The sequence below is a fragment of the Syngnathus acus genome, chromosome 1 (genome assembly GCF_901709675.1).
Source record: "Syngnathus acus chromosome 1, fSynAcu1.2, whole genome shotgun sequence".
Lineage (NCBI taxonomy): Eukaryota > Metazoa > Chordata > Actinopteri > Syngnathiformes > Syngnathidae > Syngnathus > Syngnathus acus.
Window position 1 is genome coordinate 17,444,090 of NC_051087.1, and position 15,549 is coordinate 17,459,638.

General features: G+C 45.4%; 1 protein-coding gene across 1 annotated transcript in view; it reads left to right on the forward strand.

Annotated features, from left to right (window-relative positions):
• The window catches only part of LOC119122448 (P2X purinoceptor 3-like), a 103,785-nt gene that overhangs the window by 49,477 nt on the left and 38,759 nt on the right, over positions 1–15,549 (forward strand). The window contains exons 8-11 of the mRNA XM_037250772.1: positions 10,661–10,797; positions 12,380–12,473; positions 12,545–12,610; positions 13,542–13,619. Coding sequence (XP_037106667.1) covers positions 10,661–10,797; positions 12,380–12,473; positions 12,545–12,610; positions 13,542–13,619 — 375 coding nt within the window. The remainder of the gene's footprint in view (positions 1–10,660; positions 10,798–12,379; positions 12,474–12,544; positions 12,611–13,541; positions 13,620–15,549) is intronic.

Genomic DNA, 15,549 nt, shown 5'->3' on the forward strand with positions numbered 1-15,549 from the left:
GTACAAATGGACGGAACGGGCAGAACAGGCATTTCAGGAGCTTAAGAGGAGGTTCACATCCGCTCCCATCCTCCGAGTCCCCGATACCGACAGACAGTTCGTGGTCGAGGTGGACGCCTCGAACGTGGGTGTCGGGGCGGTGTTGTCCCAACGTAGCCGCCAAGACGATTGTCTCCACCCGTGCGCCTTTTTTTCTCGCCGCTTGTCAGCCTCAGAACGGAACTATGACATCGGTAATCGGGAGCTCCTCGCCGTCAAGTTGGCCTTGGAGGAGTGGCGGCATTGGCTGGAGGGTGCCACCACTCCGTTCATTGTCTGGACCGACCACCGCAACTTGGAGTATCTGAGATCGGCCAAGAGACTGAACGCGAGACAAGCACGGTGGGCTCTGTTCTTTGACCGGTTTGAGTTCTCTCTTTCCTACAGACCGGGTTCCCGTAACGCGAAGGCGGACGCCCTGTCGCGTTTGTTTCCTGGTGGGGAGGAGGGACAGGGTCCGCCTCCCACTATCCTCCCGAGCTCGGTTCGGGTGGCGGCTCTTTCATGGGAGATTGAACGCCAAGTGGAAGCCGCATCACGTGATCAACCCGGCCCCAGCAACTGCCCGAAGGGTCGCCTGTTCGTCCCTGAAGGCCTGCGGTCGTCCATCCTGCAATGGGCGCACGATTCACGCCTGGCCTGTCATCCCGGAGCTGCACGCACGAGGTACGTGGTGGCACAGCGTTTCTGGTGGCCCACCTGGCAAGTGGACACCAGCAATTACATCAGAGCCTGCTCGATTTGTAACCGCTGTAAGACGTCTACTCGTCCTCCGGCCGGGCTGCTTCAACCCTTGCCGGTTCCCCAGCATCCCTGGTCTCACCTGTCAATCGACTTTGTCACGGGCCTCCCCCCCTCGGAGGGAAACACGGTGGTCCTCACGGTGGTGGACCGTTTCAGCAAGATGACGCATTTCATCCCTCTGCCTAAGCTCCCATCTGTGAAGCAGACTGCGTCCATCATGGTGCGGGAGGTGTTTCGTCACCACGGTCTCCCACAAGACATCGTGTCAGACCGAGGTCCACAATTCGCTTCCACCTTCTGGGCGGAGTTCTGCCGACTCCTCGGCGCTACGGCCAGCCTCTCCTCGGGGTTTCACCCTCAGTCCAATGTTCAAGCGGAGCGCCTGAACCAGGAACTGGGCAGGTCCCTCCGATGCATGGCCGCCGGGTCCAACAGCTTCCCTGGGTAGAGTATGCTCACAATTCCCTCCCCAGCTTGGCCACGGGACTTTCGCCTTTCCACTGCGTCTTCGGGTACCAGCCACCCTTGTTCGCCCACCAGGAGCGTGGTACGCCGTGCCCGTCGGCCCAGGCTTGTGTCCGCCGTTGTCATCGAGCCTGGGCGAGGGCCCGGATCGTTCTTCTCCGCTCTGTTTCAGGCTACGCCCGCCAGGCGAACAAGCGCCGGACGCCGGCTCCGGAGTACAGAGTGGGGCAGCGTGTGTGGCTCTCGACGCGGGATTTGCCGCTGCGAGCGGGATCCCGCAAGCTGGCGCCCCGCTTTGTTGGACCGTTCCCTTTTCAGAAGGTGATTGGCCCGTCGGCCGTCCGTCTTCTCCTTCCAGGGTCCATGAAGGTTCACCCCACATTCCACGTGTCCCGTGTGCGGCCCATCTTTGAGAGCGCGTTGGCGCCGGCGCCCGTTCGCCGCCCCAGCTCGTCGATGGGGGTCCGGCTTACGCTGTCCGCTTCTTGCTCCGATCGCGGCGGCGCGGTCGTGGCCTCCAATACCTCGTGGATTGGGAGGGTTATGACGACGCGCACTGCTCCTGGGTTCCGAGCCGCTGGATACTCGACCGTTCGCTTATCACGGAGTTCCATCGCTGTCATCCGGACCAACCGAGTCCTCGGCGCGGGCGCCCGAGGAGGGACGAGGGGACCAGGGGTGAGGGTCCGGGGAGGTCTTGTCCGCCGGTACCGGGGTCTTCTGCTCCCGCGTCCGTCGATCCTGCGTCCGGCGAGGAGTCGGACGTTTCGGCGGAGTGCTGACCCCCCCGCCTGGTCATCCGGGGGGTTGCCTTCCTCTTTTTTTTTTTTTTTTTTTTGGTTCCTGGGGACGTCGGGAGCCGTCCCGTCTGTCACGTGCTGGCGCCACCTGTGACAGGACCACGCCCCCCCCTATCAGTGGAATCGCCGGCACCTGCCACGGGCTCATGGACAGCGCTATATCAGCGCCGCCAGCGCAGACCCGAGTGTCAGTCTGTCCCGTGATGCTGCTTCACTCATCAGTTCCTGAGAAACTGACTCGCTTAACAATTCGGAAATCCCGCAGAATTGCTTGTCCACCCCAGCCAGATCGCCGCTCCAGCGCCAGCTGTTCCCATCTACCCCCCCCACAATAAAGTCTCTGTCGCTACGCACTTGGCTGTACTGTCTGATCCCTTACATGTAAAAATCTTTATTTATGCATTTGTTACGTCCCGCCTCAATGATTGTGATGTATTACTCTCTGGTTTTCCCATGTCTACCGTTTTTTCCATGTATAATGCGCAAAATTTAACTAATTTATTGTCCTAAAATCTTGGGTGCGTATTATACATGGGTACAACAATTTTTGAAGAAAATCTCCCTCGAAATAAAACTTGAAATCACCTTTCTTCTTGTTTGTTGTCAATCGCGCATCGCATTCAGCCATCCTGCCCAACACACTTAATCAGTAAAATTCATAATTGACGACACATCGTTTGATGCGATGATGCAATCCTTGATGGTGTGTTATTGTCAAATATTGTTTGTTTTTTAATCTCCATCGCAGACCGGATATCATACGGAGGCCGCCATGACTTTATGCGCAGAACGGATGCGCAAGACACATCAATCGCGCATCGCATTCAGCCATCCTGCCCAACACACTTAGTCAGTAAAATTTATAATTGACGACACATCGTTTGATGCGATGGTGCAATCCTTGATGGTGTGTTATTGTCAAATATTGTTTGTTTTTTAATCTCCATCGCAGACCGGATGTCATACGGAGGCAGTATCACTGCGTATGCGCACTATGGATCCGATGCGCAGAACGGATGCGCAAGACACGTCAACTATTTAATGAGCGAGAGTTCAGTTTAATTAGCAGTTTCATCAAAATGGTTAAGAGAGCAAGTTATAGTATAGCATTTCAAAAGAAAGTCATTGAAGTGGCAGAAGAATTAGGCAATAGGGCAGCTGCGCGCCAATTTGATGTCAATGAATCAAACATAAGACTCTGGAGGAAGAAAAAGAATCAATTTGATACAGCGAAGGCTTCAGCAAGAGCACCTGGAAGAGGAAAGAAAGCACAGTATCCAGATGTTGAGGAACAATTAGTGGAGTTCATTAGGGAGAGAAGAGCTGGTGGAATAGCCATCAGCACTCTTGAGATTAGAATTTTGGCGATGAAATGGATAAAGAGAGACCACCCGGATTCAAACTTCCGAGCCTCTCCAAAGTGGTGCTACTTATTCATGAGGCGCAATGACATTTCAATTAGGAGGAGGACTTAAGTAAGAGTCAAAATTTGGGTGCGTATTATACATGGGTACAGGCTTTTTTCCAGCATCGACATGCCATTTTTAGGGTGCGTATTATACACGGGGGCGCATTATACATGGAAAAACGGTAACATTAAAAACCTGCAGTTAGTAAAAATACATATGCAGCTAGACTTCAGACATCGAATGCTATTGAATGATATTACTTGCTTAGTACTACTTGAGATGCGATTTCAAGGGTCTGTTATTTTTTTAGAATTGAACATCTTTATTGTCATTGTACAGCAGGTATACAACAATATTATTTACCTATAAAACATTACATGGTTTAGCGCCTTCCTTTCTCGTTGACTTAGTGATGTACTGTATACAGTAATCCCTCGTTTATCGTGGATAATTGGTTCCAGGACCACCAGCGATAGGTGAAAATCCGCGATGTAGAGAAAATATATTGTTACAATATCCATATAAGACTTTTGTGAACCTTTATTGTATTTTATTGTATTTTTAAACACTGTATATTGTACTTTTAAATGTTTTTTGTATACTTAAACACTTTAGTAAACATTTTAAAGTCAAACTGATTTTCATAAACATTTTTTATTTAAATAGATGGGGAAATAAAGAAAGAGTAAATATATACAACATCCACACAAGACTTTTATGAACCTTTATTGTAGTTTTATACACTTTATCCATCCATCCATCCATCCATCCATTTTCTGTACTGCTTTGTCCCCACGGGGGTCACGGGCGTGCTGGAGCCTATCCCAGCGGTCATCGGGCAGTAGACGGGGGACACCCTGAACTGGTTGCCAGCCAATCGCAGGGCACACAGAGACGAACAACCATCCGCACTCGCACTCACACCTAGGGGCAATTTAGAGTGCCCAATCAGAAACCGCCTTCATTCAACCATTGGTCTCCGCAACACCGCTTTGTACTGGTTTATTTCCTACCTCTCCGGACGAACCGAGTGTGTATCCTTGGGAGGTGTAAAGTCCCAGACCCAGTCTGTCACCTGTGGCGTTCCCCAAGGATCTGTACTCGGCCCTATCCTCTTCACTTTGTACATGTTACCCCTCGGCCGTGTCATCAGCAAGCATGTTTTTTCTTCTCATTGCTATGCTGATGACACACAGCTCTACATAAAACTGGACCAAACACCTAATTCAATCTCCACTGCACTCACCATCTGCCTGGATGATATAAAGGCATGGATGAGAGAAAACTTCCTGCAATTAAACAGCTGCAAAACGGAAGCCATCCTCATTGGGACTCCCCACCAGGTCACATCATCCCCAAAAACAACCATCACTTTTTCTGGTCAGGACATTCCGCTGTCATCCGTCATCACCAATCTTGGCGTGCGAATGGACCCCCACCTCAATTACGAGGCCCACATCAAACACATCTGTAAAACATAATTCTTCCACCTTAGAAATATAGCCAAACTCCGCCCCACCCTGTCACTGCAGGATGCGGAAAAACTGGTCCACGCCTTGGTCTCCTCCAGGCTCGACTACTGCAATGCACTTCTCATCGGGATCCCTGGCAAGAACCTTCAAAAGCTCCAATATATTAAAGTCCCAATGATCGTCACACACACACCTGGGTGTGGTGAAATTTGTCCTCTGCATTTAACCCATCCCCGTGTGATTTTAATCCATCCCCTGGGGGAGAGGGGAGCAGTGAGCAGCAGCGGTGCCGCGCTCGGGAATCAGTTGGTGATCTAACCCCCCAATTCCAACCCTTAATGCTGAGTGCCAAGCAGGGAGGCAATGGGTCCCATTTTTATAGTCTTTGGTATGACCCGGCCGGGGTTTGAACCCACAACCTTCCAGTCTCAGGGCGGACACTCTACCACTAGGCCACTGAGCTGGTCAGCCAAAACAGCGCCGCCAAGATCCTGATGAGAGTGCGCAAATACGACCACATCACACCTATCCTCCAATCACTACACAGGCTTCCCATTTCCTCTCGGACCGAATATAAAATCGCCCTGCTGACCCATCAATGCATCCATGGCAACGCACCCCCTTACCTTAAGGACAAGACTCTCCAGTCTTCCACACGGAATCTCCGCTCATGTAACACCTACCTCCTCAAAACCCCCAAAACTAACCTCCGTTCCATGGGAGACCGGGCTTTCTGCGCCGTCTCACCCACATTGTGAAATGCCCTACCAGTCCACCTGAGAGCACCGCAGTCGGTTGGCACTTTTAAAAACGGTCTTAAGACATTTCTTTTTAAAAAGGCATTTTCTGTAGCACTTTGAGATTTTTTTTAAAATGTAAAGTGCACTATAAATATAATTTATTATCATTATTATTATCAAGCATGTTTTTGGGATGTGGGAGGAAACCGGAGTGCCCGGAGGAAACCCTCACGGGCTCAGGGAGAACATGTAAACTCCACATAGGGAGGGTCGGAGGTGGAATCGAATCGGCACCCTCCTAACTGTGAGGCGGACATGCTAACCAGTGCGTCACTGAGCCGTTGCTGTTAAAACATATTAAAGTTAAATCAACTTGGCGTTGACATGGCATTACTAAAGAATGTAGAATGTAAGTCTTCTCTCCAGCGTCGCTGTGGTGCACTCTACGTGGCAATCCAGAAGCCAATAATATTTGTGAGGGTCTGTAGACATGTACACCATACACATGTGCACAACTTAATCACTCGTTTGTTATTGTGTTTTAAATAATTTTTGTATTTTTAAACACTTTTGTAAAATTTTTAAAGTCAAACTGACTTGCAGAAACATTCTTATTTATTTAAATAAATAAGAAAATCAATATGAGTAAATACATTGTTACAAGACTTTTATGAACCTTTTTTGAAGTGTAAACGTGTCTGGCTCCTCTCTGCTCTTGCGTGTTGGCTGACTGACGCGCCCCCGCGGCCCAGCGCGAGCGCATTCGCACAAGACTTTTATGATTTCATTTTTATACACTGTATTGTACTTTTAAATACATTATTGTATTTTGAACACTTTTTAAAACATTTTAAAGTGTCACGGCTCCTCTCTGCTCTTGCGTGCTGGTCGACTGACGCGCCCCTGCGGCCCAGCGCGAGCGCATCCGCGCAAGACTTTTATAATTTTATTTTTACACACTCTATTGTATTTCTAAATACGTTATTGTATTTTAAATACTTTCTAAAACATTTTAAAGTGTCACGGCTCCTCTCTGCTCTTGCGTGCTGGCTGACTGACGCGCCCCCGCGGCCCAGCGCAAGAGCATCCGCACAAGGCTTTTATAATTTTATTTTTATACACTCTATTGTACTTTTAAATACGTTATTGTATTTTAAACACTTTTTAAAACATTTTAATATGTCACGGCTCCTCTCTGCTCTTGCGTGCTCTGGCTGACTGACGCGCCCCCGCGGCCCAGCGCGAGCGCATCCGCACAAGACTTTTATGATTTCATTTTTATACACTCTATTGTACTTTTAAATACATTATTGTATTTTGAACACTTTTTAAAACATTTTAAAGTGTCAAGGCTCCTCTCTGCTCTTGCGTGCTGGCCGACTGACGCGCCCCTGCGGCCCAGCGCGAGCGCATCCGCGCCAGACTTTTATAATTGTATTTTTACACACTCTATTGTATTTTTAAATACGTTATTGTATTTTAAATACTTTCTAAAACATTTTAAAGTGTCACGGCTCCTCTCTGCTCTTGCGTGCTGGCTGACTGACGCGCCCCCACGGCTCAGCGCGAGCGCATCCGCACAAGACTTTTTTTATAATTTTAATTTTGAACACTTTATTGTACTTAAACATTTAAACATTTTAAAGTGTATCGGCTCAGCTTTGCTCTTGCGGTGCTGACCGGCTGACGCACCTCGGCAGCCCAGCGCGAGGGCATCCACACATTGCTCAAAGGCGCTTTGCCGGCCGCTGTCCCAAAACCTGGACGACAGTGCTTATTTTCTACGTGCGCGGTTACGCTCACTGCCATTGTCACGACTGTTTCTACACGGCGGTGCATTTTTCCTTCGCGCGCGGCTGTGTCACGTCTCCGCTCTCGCCCTGCTGGCCTATGGCATTACGCGCCCTCCGCACTAGAACTCTGAGACGCGCGTCGCCAATACGGAACTGCTAATCGTCAGTCCTCACAGTTTTGTCCGTTTTGACACGCACGCCTGGCACCTGATTCTCATTTACTGACCCGTTGTGTTACGAGATCCATGCACGACGCGAGCTTGCTGATCGGCTCGTCATTTTAAAATGTGAACATGCTCTGTTCTTGCCGTGCTGACCAACTGTCGCGCCCCCGCTACCCAGCGCGAGGGTATACGCACAAGACTTTTTAGAATTTTCAGGCTCCAGTGCTCTCAAAATGATCTATGCATAGTGTTGTGTCATCCGTGAACAATTCGTTCAAAAAGAACACATCTTTTCTGTGACCGTGAGTGAACGGATCACTTCCTGAAGTTATTTGTTCTTTTTTCAGTTCATTTTACCTCAACCAACGCGCAATGACATAACTTATCCAACACAGTAGGTGGAGGTAATGCTCCTTGAAACTGGTGCCCCTAGCCGTAAAACAAAACAAAGAACAAGAATTATGCAAGTTCCTGTTCACGAATGAGTCTGTGAACTGCCTTTACCGTTCATGATCTGAACGGATCAGTGAGTGAACGGCTGAAGGTGTTGACTTTCCCGTATGCGAACGGGTCAGTGAGTGAACTACCTTTTCCGTGCATCAACAGATAGTGAGTAAACGTTTTGAGTCTCCAGGCGTGAACAATTCAGTGAGTAAACATGAACTATGTCGGCCAGTTCACAGTCAGTGAACGTAGATTCAAAATTTGCCAAAGAAGGAAGGAACCACTCACTGAAACACGAGTCCTTCCGTGCTCACGTTCTCCAAGCTAACAGGTAATGTGGAGTCCACCCATAAACTGGGGGAACTTGCAAGTGGGTTAACAAATAAGTCATCATCATCATCATCGTTTTAAAGTCCGCTTTCCAGGCGCCGCTGGGTTGGACTGGGTTCTCGATATGGCCGTCTCTAGCCATACTGAGAATTTTTGGAGCAAAACTTTTTACAGCCGGATGCCCTTCCTGACGCTAACCCAAAGGGAAATTGATTTTCTGTCGGGGTTGACTCCCTTAGCCCATTCCTCTCCCGAGGAGCCCACTGGGCAGTGGTACTATTTAACCCATAGTTGGGGGCTGGTTCGTGGGCACCAGGGCGTGTCCACACACCGGTGGGCCTGCGTGCCGCACGTCTAGGGGCCAAACCTCCTCCGAGTCCCTTGTAGTTTAGCCTGGGTCCGTGTTGTACCCAGTTAGCATGTGTCGCCGTGTGGAGGCACTACATAGGGCTTGCTGTTAGAGAGGCTATGTACTGGCAGGGAGAGACTTACGCACTCGGCTCTCCCGTTCGCATACTGCTAGCCAGCGGTGAGGGTTGACAGTGAGAAGTGACATGCACTGGACACTCCACCAACACACTAGACGCATCACAACAACCCGACTTGGTGTTATGAAGTCAGACACACTTTAACAAATAAGTGAAAGTGGCATACTGACAGTCTCTTGCCAGTACATAAAGGGATGTTTTTCTTCCCCTCATCTTTATTAGATGAAGGATACGCTCCGGTCTGCAGCAGCGGGAATATTATGTTGCTCTTTGGGAAATCTTAATCTGAAAATACTTATTACAATAGATTTTAGATAACCCATGTATATGTACATCTAAACATTATTATTGGATAATATCCTCTCTGTCGACTCAATTTCATTATATTATGCTGATTTGAAATGATACTTTTTATTATAAAAACTTGTCTGATGCTCGAGTGTTTGATTTCTTGTTTTTTTATTTTTGCACAAGAAAACATACAAATCAGACATGTAGTTATCTGCTTTATATGGCATAGTTTATAGAATTCAAGATGGCATTTCTGACGATGCTTTTGCACTACACAATGTGTCATGAGGTCTTATTTATTTTGATTGCATTTAAGTTTCTAAGACCATTTGTTTTCTATTTACGTCCACTGTTCACTATGTTGAAGTATAATTTATATTTTATATATATATATATATAAAAAAAGGAAAAGACCCAAATGCGTCACTTTTCCTTGTCAAAACTAATATCTGACGTGTCTGCGGAGGCAGACGAACCTGTACGGATGATGTCTTAATATATATATATATATATCCACTGTATATATATATATATATATACAGTGGATATATATATATATATATACAGTGGAGCCTCGGTTTTCAACCACAATCCGTTCCAAAAGGCTGTTCGAGTAGTGAATCGTTCGTATTCCGAATCATGTTTTCCCATTACAAATAATGGAAAAAAATAATCCGTTCCAAGCCAAAAAAACGCTTTTTTAAAGCATTTTTTCATTATTTTACACCATAAACTGCATAAATAAGTAAGTAGGTAATGTATAAATAAATAATATAAATAATAAACTGAATTAATAGAGTAGGCTAGGCTGGGGAATGTATTGCCGTATCTGTAGCAACTCGTCTGTGTGTTTCATTCTAATAGTAAAAGATATCTTTTTAAATTGTGAGGGAAAAGAAGCACAACAAAGAGCAAAGGTTTGTTGGTAAGCACAGTCGCCCCTCTCGCAACATCACTTCCTTTAAGAGCGTCTTTGTTTTTCAGGATCGAGCTTATTGTCGATTTTGCCATGCAAAACTCCCGCGCCAACTCTGACACACGCACACCGTACTCATATTTTGCGATTAATTCTTTTTTAAATTCAACCGTTTTGTGCACTACTTTCCTCTTTTCGCCATTATCAGCTTTACTGCTCCCACTTGCTTCCTTTGGAGGCATGATTCGAGTTGATGCAATCCTCAGAGTAAGGAGAATGTAATAACGAGCGGAGTCAGTTGGCATGCGGGTCCTCTCGGCTCATCTCACGAGGTTCGACAACCGAAATTTCGTCCGACATCCGAAGCAAAAAAATCTCGAATTTTTTGTTCGAATACCGATTTGTTCGAGAACTGGAACGTTCGAAAACCGAGGCTCTACTGTATATATATATTTATATATATACGTATATATGGTTATACCTTCAACTACACTACTGCTCTCGATGAATTAGCATGTGGTTTAACATACATGACCCACTTTTTCTCAACGTGTCTCCTTGTTAGGGAGGAGTGATAGGAATAAAGATTGGCTGGATATGTGATTTGGACAAATCAGACGACCAGTGTAACCCTTCATACTCATTCACCCGACTGGATGCAATGTCTCAGAAAAATGCTATCTCACCTGGTTACAATTTCAGGTATTTAGATCGATGTTTAATACTAATAAATGCCTATTGATTGAACAAAACTTTCCTTGCTTGGCTCTGAACGAAGGCGGACGATTATTGCTTTGCTCCTGCTCCTCCCTATCTTCGCTGCTTGTGGACTTGGTCTGTGTTCTTGTCGGCCTGCCTCCAATACATGTTATCTGACCCTTCTCTGGATGAAGATGATCGTTTGGATGCTAGGTCCCCGAATGCACTCCTGGTCTGAGGTGCTAGCCAGTCCTACATATTTAATCTTGAGATCTGTTGTATTTGTATGTATGCCGTTTGTGCTGAGTTTTTTTCTACACTCAAGTTGCCCTCCATCAAGGAGAATAGTTTGAGCCCCAACTTTTTCTCTCCTCCTTCCTTGTGTTCTCTTTTCATCTAAGATCCCAGATCGTTGTAATGGCGAATGCTGACAGACTTGTATGCATCGTCTCCCCTTGTTGGTCATTGTTTTTCATGTTTCCTGTGCCAATTGCGCTTGTTGAGTACGTCTTGTTGCCTGGTAACAGGTTATGAAAAAGCTTGTTCAAGCAAGTGATTGATTGATTGAAACTTATCCGAGAGCTTTATATACAACTACCTATGGAACATGTCCATCCATCCATCCATCCATCCATCCATCCATCCCCCTCTCTCTCTTTTTCTCTTTCTCTTGCTCTCTCTCTCTCCATCCATCCATCCGTCCGTCCGTCCGTTTACTTCCATTTATCCGGGGTTGGGTCACAAAGACAGCAGAGAAAACTAGACATGCCTGTCTTCAGCCACTTCATCCAGCTCTCCAAGGTGTTCCCAGGCAAGTTGAAACACCTAGTCTCTCCATTGTGACCTTGGTCTTCCCGGGGCCCTTGTCCCAATGGGAGGTGCCAGGAACACCTCACCGGGGAGGTGCCTTGGATGCATCCAAATCAGATGCCGTGACCACCTGTTCTATTTATCCCTCACTCATGAACAAGATGCCAAGATACTTGACTCCCTCCACTTAGGGCAGGATCTCATCGACGACCTTGAGAGGGCACTCCACCCTTTTCTGACTGTGGACCATAATCTCATATTTGGATGTGTTCATTTTTATCCCAGCTGCTTCACACTAGGCAGTGAAAGTTAGAGATTGCGGCTTGATGATCCCAGTAGTACCATATTATGGGCATAAAGCAAATACCGAGGCCACCAAACAAACCCTCAACCTCTTGATTGCACCTAGAAATTCTTTCCATAAAGGTTACGAACACAATCTGTGGTTAAGGACAGCCTTGGCAGTGTCCAATTGGATTTGGCAATGCAAACAAAACTTTAAGTATGCGTAATTTCTCTGCCTCACACACCAACTCGGGCTCTTTCCCTGCCAACTGACATTCCATGTTCCAAGAGCCAGCTTTAGTATCTGAGAATCAAATTGCTAAATTCCCTATCTTGGGCCAGGTCACAGTACAACCAACCTTTGGCCCCTTCCAAGGGTGGTGAGCCCTCTGGAACTTCTACCTTCATAAAGCCTTGAATTACATGAGTAAAAATATACTGCATGTTATGAATCATCAGCTAGTGACACATGATTTTTTCTTTATTGGAGGTTTGCCAAGTACTATAAGATGGAAAATGGGACTGACTATCGTACACTGGTGAAAGCCTATGCAATAAGGTTTGATGTGCTTGTCAATGGAAATGTGAGTATTATACGCTTTGGTGTTGTTTAATTTTTTTTTAATTAGACTTAACAATATGTTTTACATTGTAGGCAGGCAAGTTTAACATGATTCCCACACTTATAAACATGGTGGCAGCCTTCACTTCAGTAGGAGTGGTGAGTGTTGCTTATCGAACAATGGTTCTTAACCGGGGGTGCTCGCAGCTTCCTAGGGGGTGCGAAGATACCCTGGGGGAAATTTACAATTTTTCGGGGATAATGGTCGGGTAACTGAAAAAAGTGAAAAAATCTGGAAATCAAGAAGTCACTGTGTTAATTGGCATTAGGGATAATGCTAATTAAGCCTTATAGCTGTAAAGTAAACCAATTATTATTATTATAATTATTTAGGGTTAGGGTTAGGGGTGCGAGAACTGGTTGGTGAATTGAATGGGGTGCGAACAAGGAAAAAGGTTAAGAACCACTGTTATAGAACATTGTATGGAATCGATAAAATACAAAAAAATATCATCTTCCAGTAGAGGTTATATGTCTTGATAGCACTTGAACAATCTGCTCAGCTTCTGGTTCTTCAGTGCGAGAGGGGGTAAAAAAACATCAAATTGGGGTCAACAGAAATCCACCGTCCATCCAGTGTTCTGCTAAATTAAGTTCATAACGTCTTCAGAAGGCTTAACCACTAAATCTGGCATCCACAACAAGTCTCTTAAATTTTGAAAATGTCTGTGCATTTTGTGAAAAGGCATTTAACATAATTTTTTAGCCATGTGTCATAGCAACAGCAAGTGCAAAGCAGGGTTGATTGAAATCACTTTATCAATTCAATTCAATTAGCTTATTCTTTGCACAAATGCAGCGTAACATCAGGGCAAGAGTAAGAATGCAACACCAATAATTAATCTATTCACCAACCATCATTTATGATAATTGAAATACTGTCACATTTTATGGCATATTTTATATTGTGTGTCCACAAATTCACAAAATATTCACATAAACATTTGGGGATCATGTTTTGTCAATAAGTCGAGTCTGCTTTGCTCATGTTGTGATTGTATCCTTATTTTGCAATTTAACTATCATTTAGGGCACTGTGCTGTGTGATACAATACTGCTGAACTTTCTGAAGGGAGCAGCGCTGTACAAGGCCAAGAAATTTGAAGAGGTAATGAGAATACATTTTTTTAATGTTGTGGATCTAGTTCCCTCAGCTTGGGACAACATTATACAAAAAAAGTGTATTCTGGTCAGATATGTTTTAAAACAGGTTACATATATTGAGTTTGAGTTACCATGCCCATGCACAGCTTTTCTGATGAACTCCTCAATCTGACAGGGGCCTCAGGTTATCCACGGGGTTGTAAAAGGTATTGAAAGGTAGTAAATAATATTAGCGATAAATAAGGCCATTAAAAAGTATTATAAAGTAGTATATGCCATTTGGCGAAGTAATTCATTTTCAAACTGCTACCCACCTGTAAGACTTTTTCGCATTTGTATTAAGTGTTGGCCTATTCCCTAAAAATCATGTAATTTCATTTATTATATAAATTATATGTGCGGATAGGACCTGTAACCCGGTGTTTCCCAAACCTTTTTCATTCACGGCACACCTTTTCATTGGAAAAGGCACACCAGCAACAAAAATCTGTTCTTCTATATTAAAATCAGTTATATTACAGCGAAAGACGTAAAGTCCTATTCCTATATATATTTATATATACCGTATTTATTCTAATTATCGCCCATATTCTAATAATCGCCCAGTATGTGTTAGCGATGACATAAATAAAAAACATTGATACCTCTAATTATCACCCATGCTGCTAAAAATTCCCCCCAAAACTTACGCTTTCCTCCGCGACCGCATGCCGACGTCATTGCACAAGTTTAAATATGACTGATTTGACAGCACGTCGAATGTCCCTTTTAAATTGTTTTTCTCCATAAACTATGATACAATTACACTTTTACGTTATCGGGGCGTGCGCTCGAACAAGACGACCGCGATAACATGACGTGTGCAACACGTGATGTGCGACGGTAACGTGTCGCATCGATGGAGCGTCAATTGACGCACCCCGCTGTTTGAGGTAGATCAAAACAGCCGCTGTTCTAGTGTTATAAGAACACCAGTGAGATCCAGGTATTGCATACTACATGAGGAAAATATACATATTATCGCCCATTTCAGTGCCCCTTGGCGATCGGACAAAAAGTGTTCTCTATTAATCGCTCCGTACTTAATATTGGACAATTCCCCACGGCACAGCTGAACATCTCACAGCTGTTGGGAAACACTGCTGTAACCTACAGTATGTTGTAGTGTGCGGCGTCAATGCAATGCTGCATGTGGATGCTAGCAACCGTAAAAAAAAAAGAAGGTCCATAATGTTTCTGTAAGCGTTCGCAGTAAAAACGTCAACAAAATTATTTGCGCCTACATAATATTCCCTGGTAGTGGAGGTAAAACAAAGTCATGGGGAAATGTAAGTTTTTCAATATTTGGTTGGAGGACGCTACATTCAAAGACTGGCTTAAGCCAGTTATTGGTAACAACTGAGAGGCTTATTTCCATGTCTGTAAATAAAAAAAAAACCCATCAATTTCATCTGGATGGGGCTGACTGCCGTCAGGTCGCACATGAAGTTCAACCCAAGCCAACAGTGAAGGTTGCGCTGACGGGGTGGGCAGGTTAACATTTCAATGTTTTGCAGTAGCGGGACGGTTACATTACCGCAAAACTCCACTACTCTCTAGCAAGTCACTGCCAGCAGGAGTGCCAGCACCGCGAGTACTATGTTAGACAACAGAAGGCAGATCCCACTTCAGCGTCGCGAGCTGAGGTGCTGTGGTGCCTGCATACAGCGACCAAATGCCAATCAGACACCTCCATTGAGAGCATTGAAGAGCTTTTCTGCAATATGTTTAATGACTTAGAAATAGCAAAAAACTTGGCGTGAGGCAAGGTCAAAACTGGCTACATAATCACGTTTGGTTTAGTGCCATACTTCAAGCTTCTTGCGAATGTCACCAAAGCCGAACTATTCACCTCATGTTTGATGAAACTCTCAATACGTGTTCAAAGAAAAAAC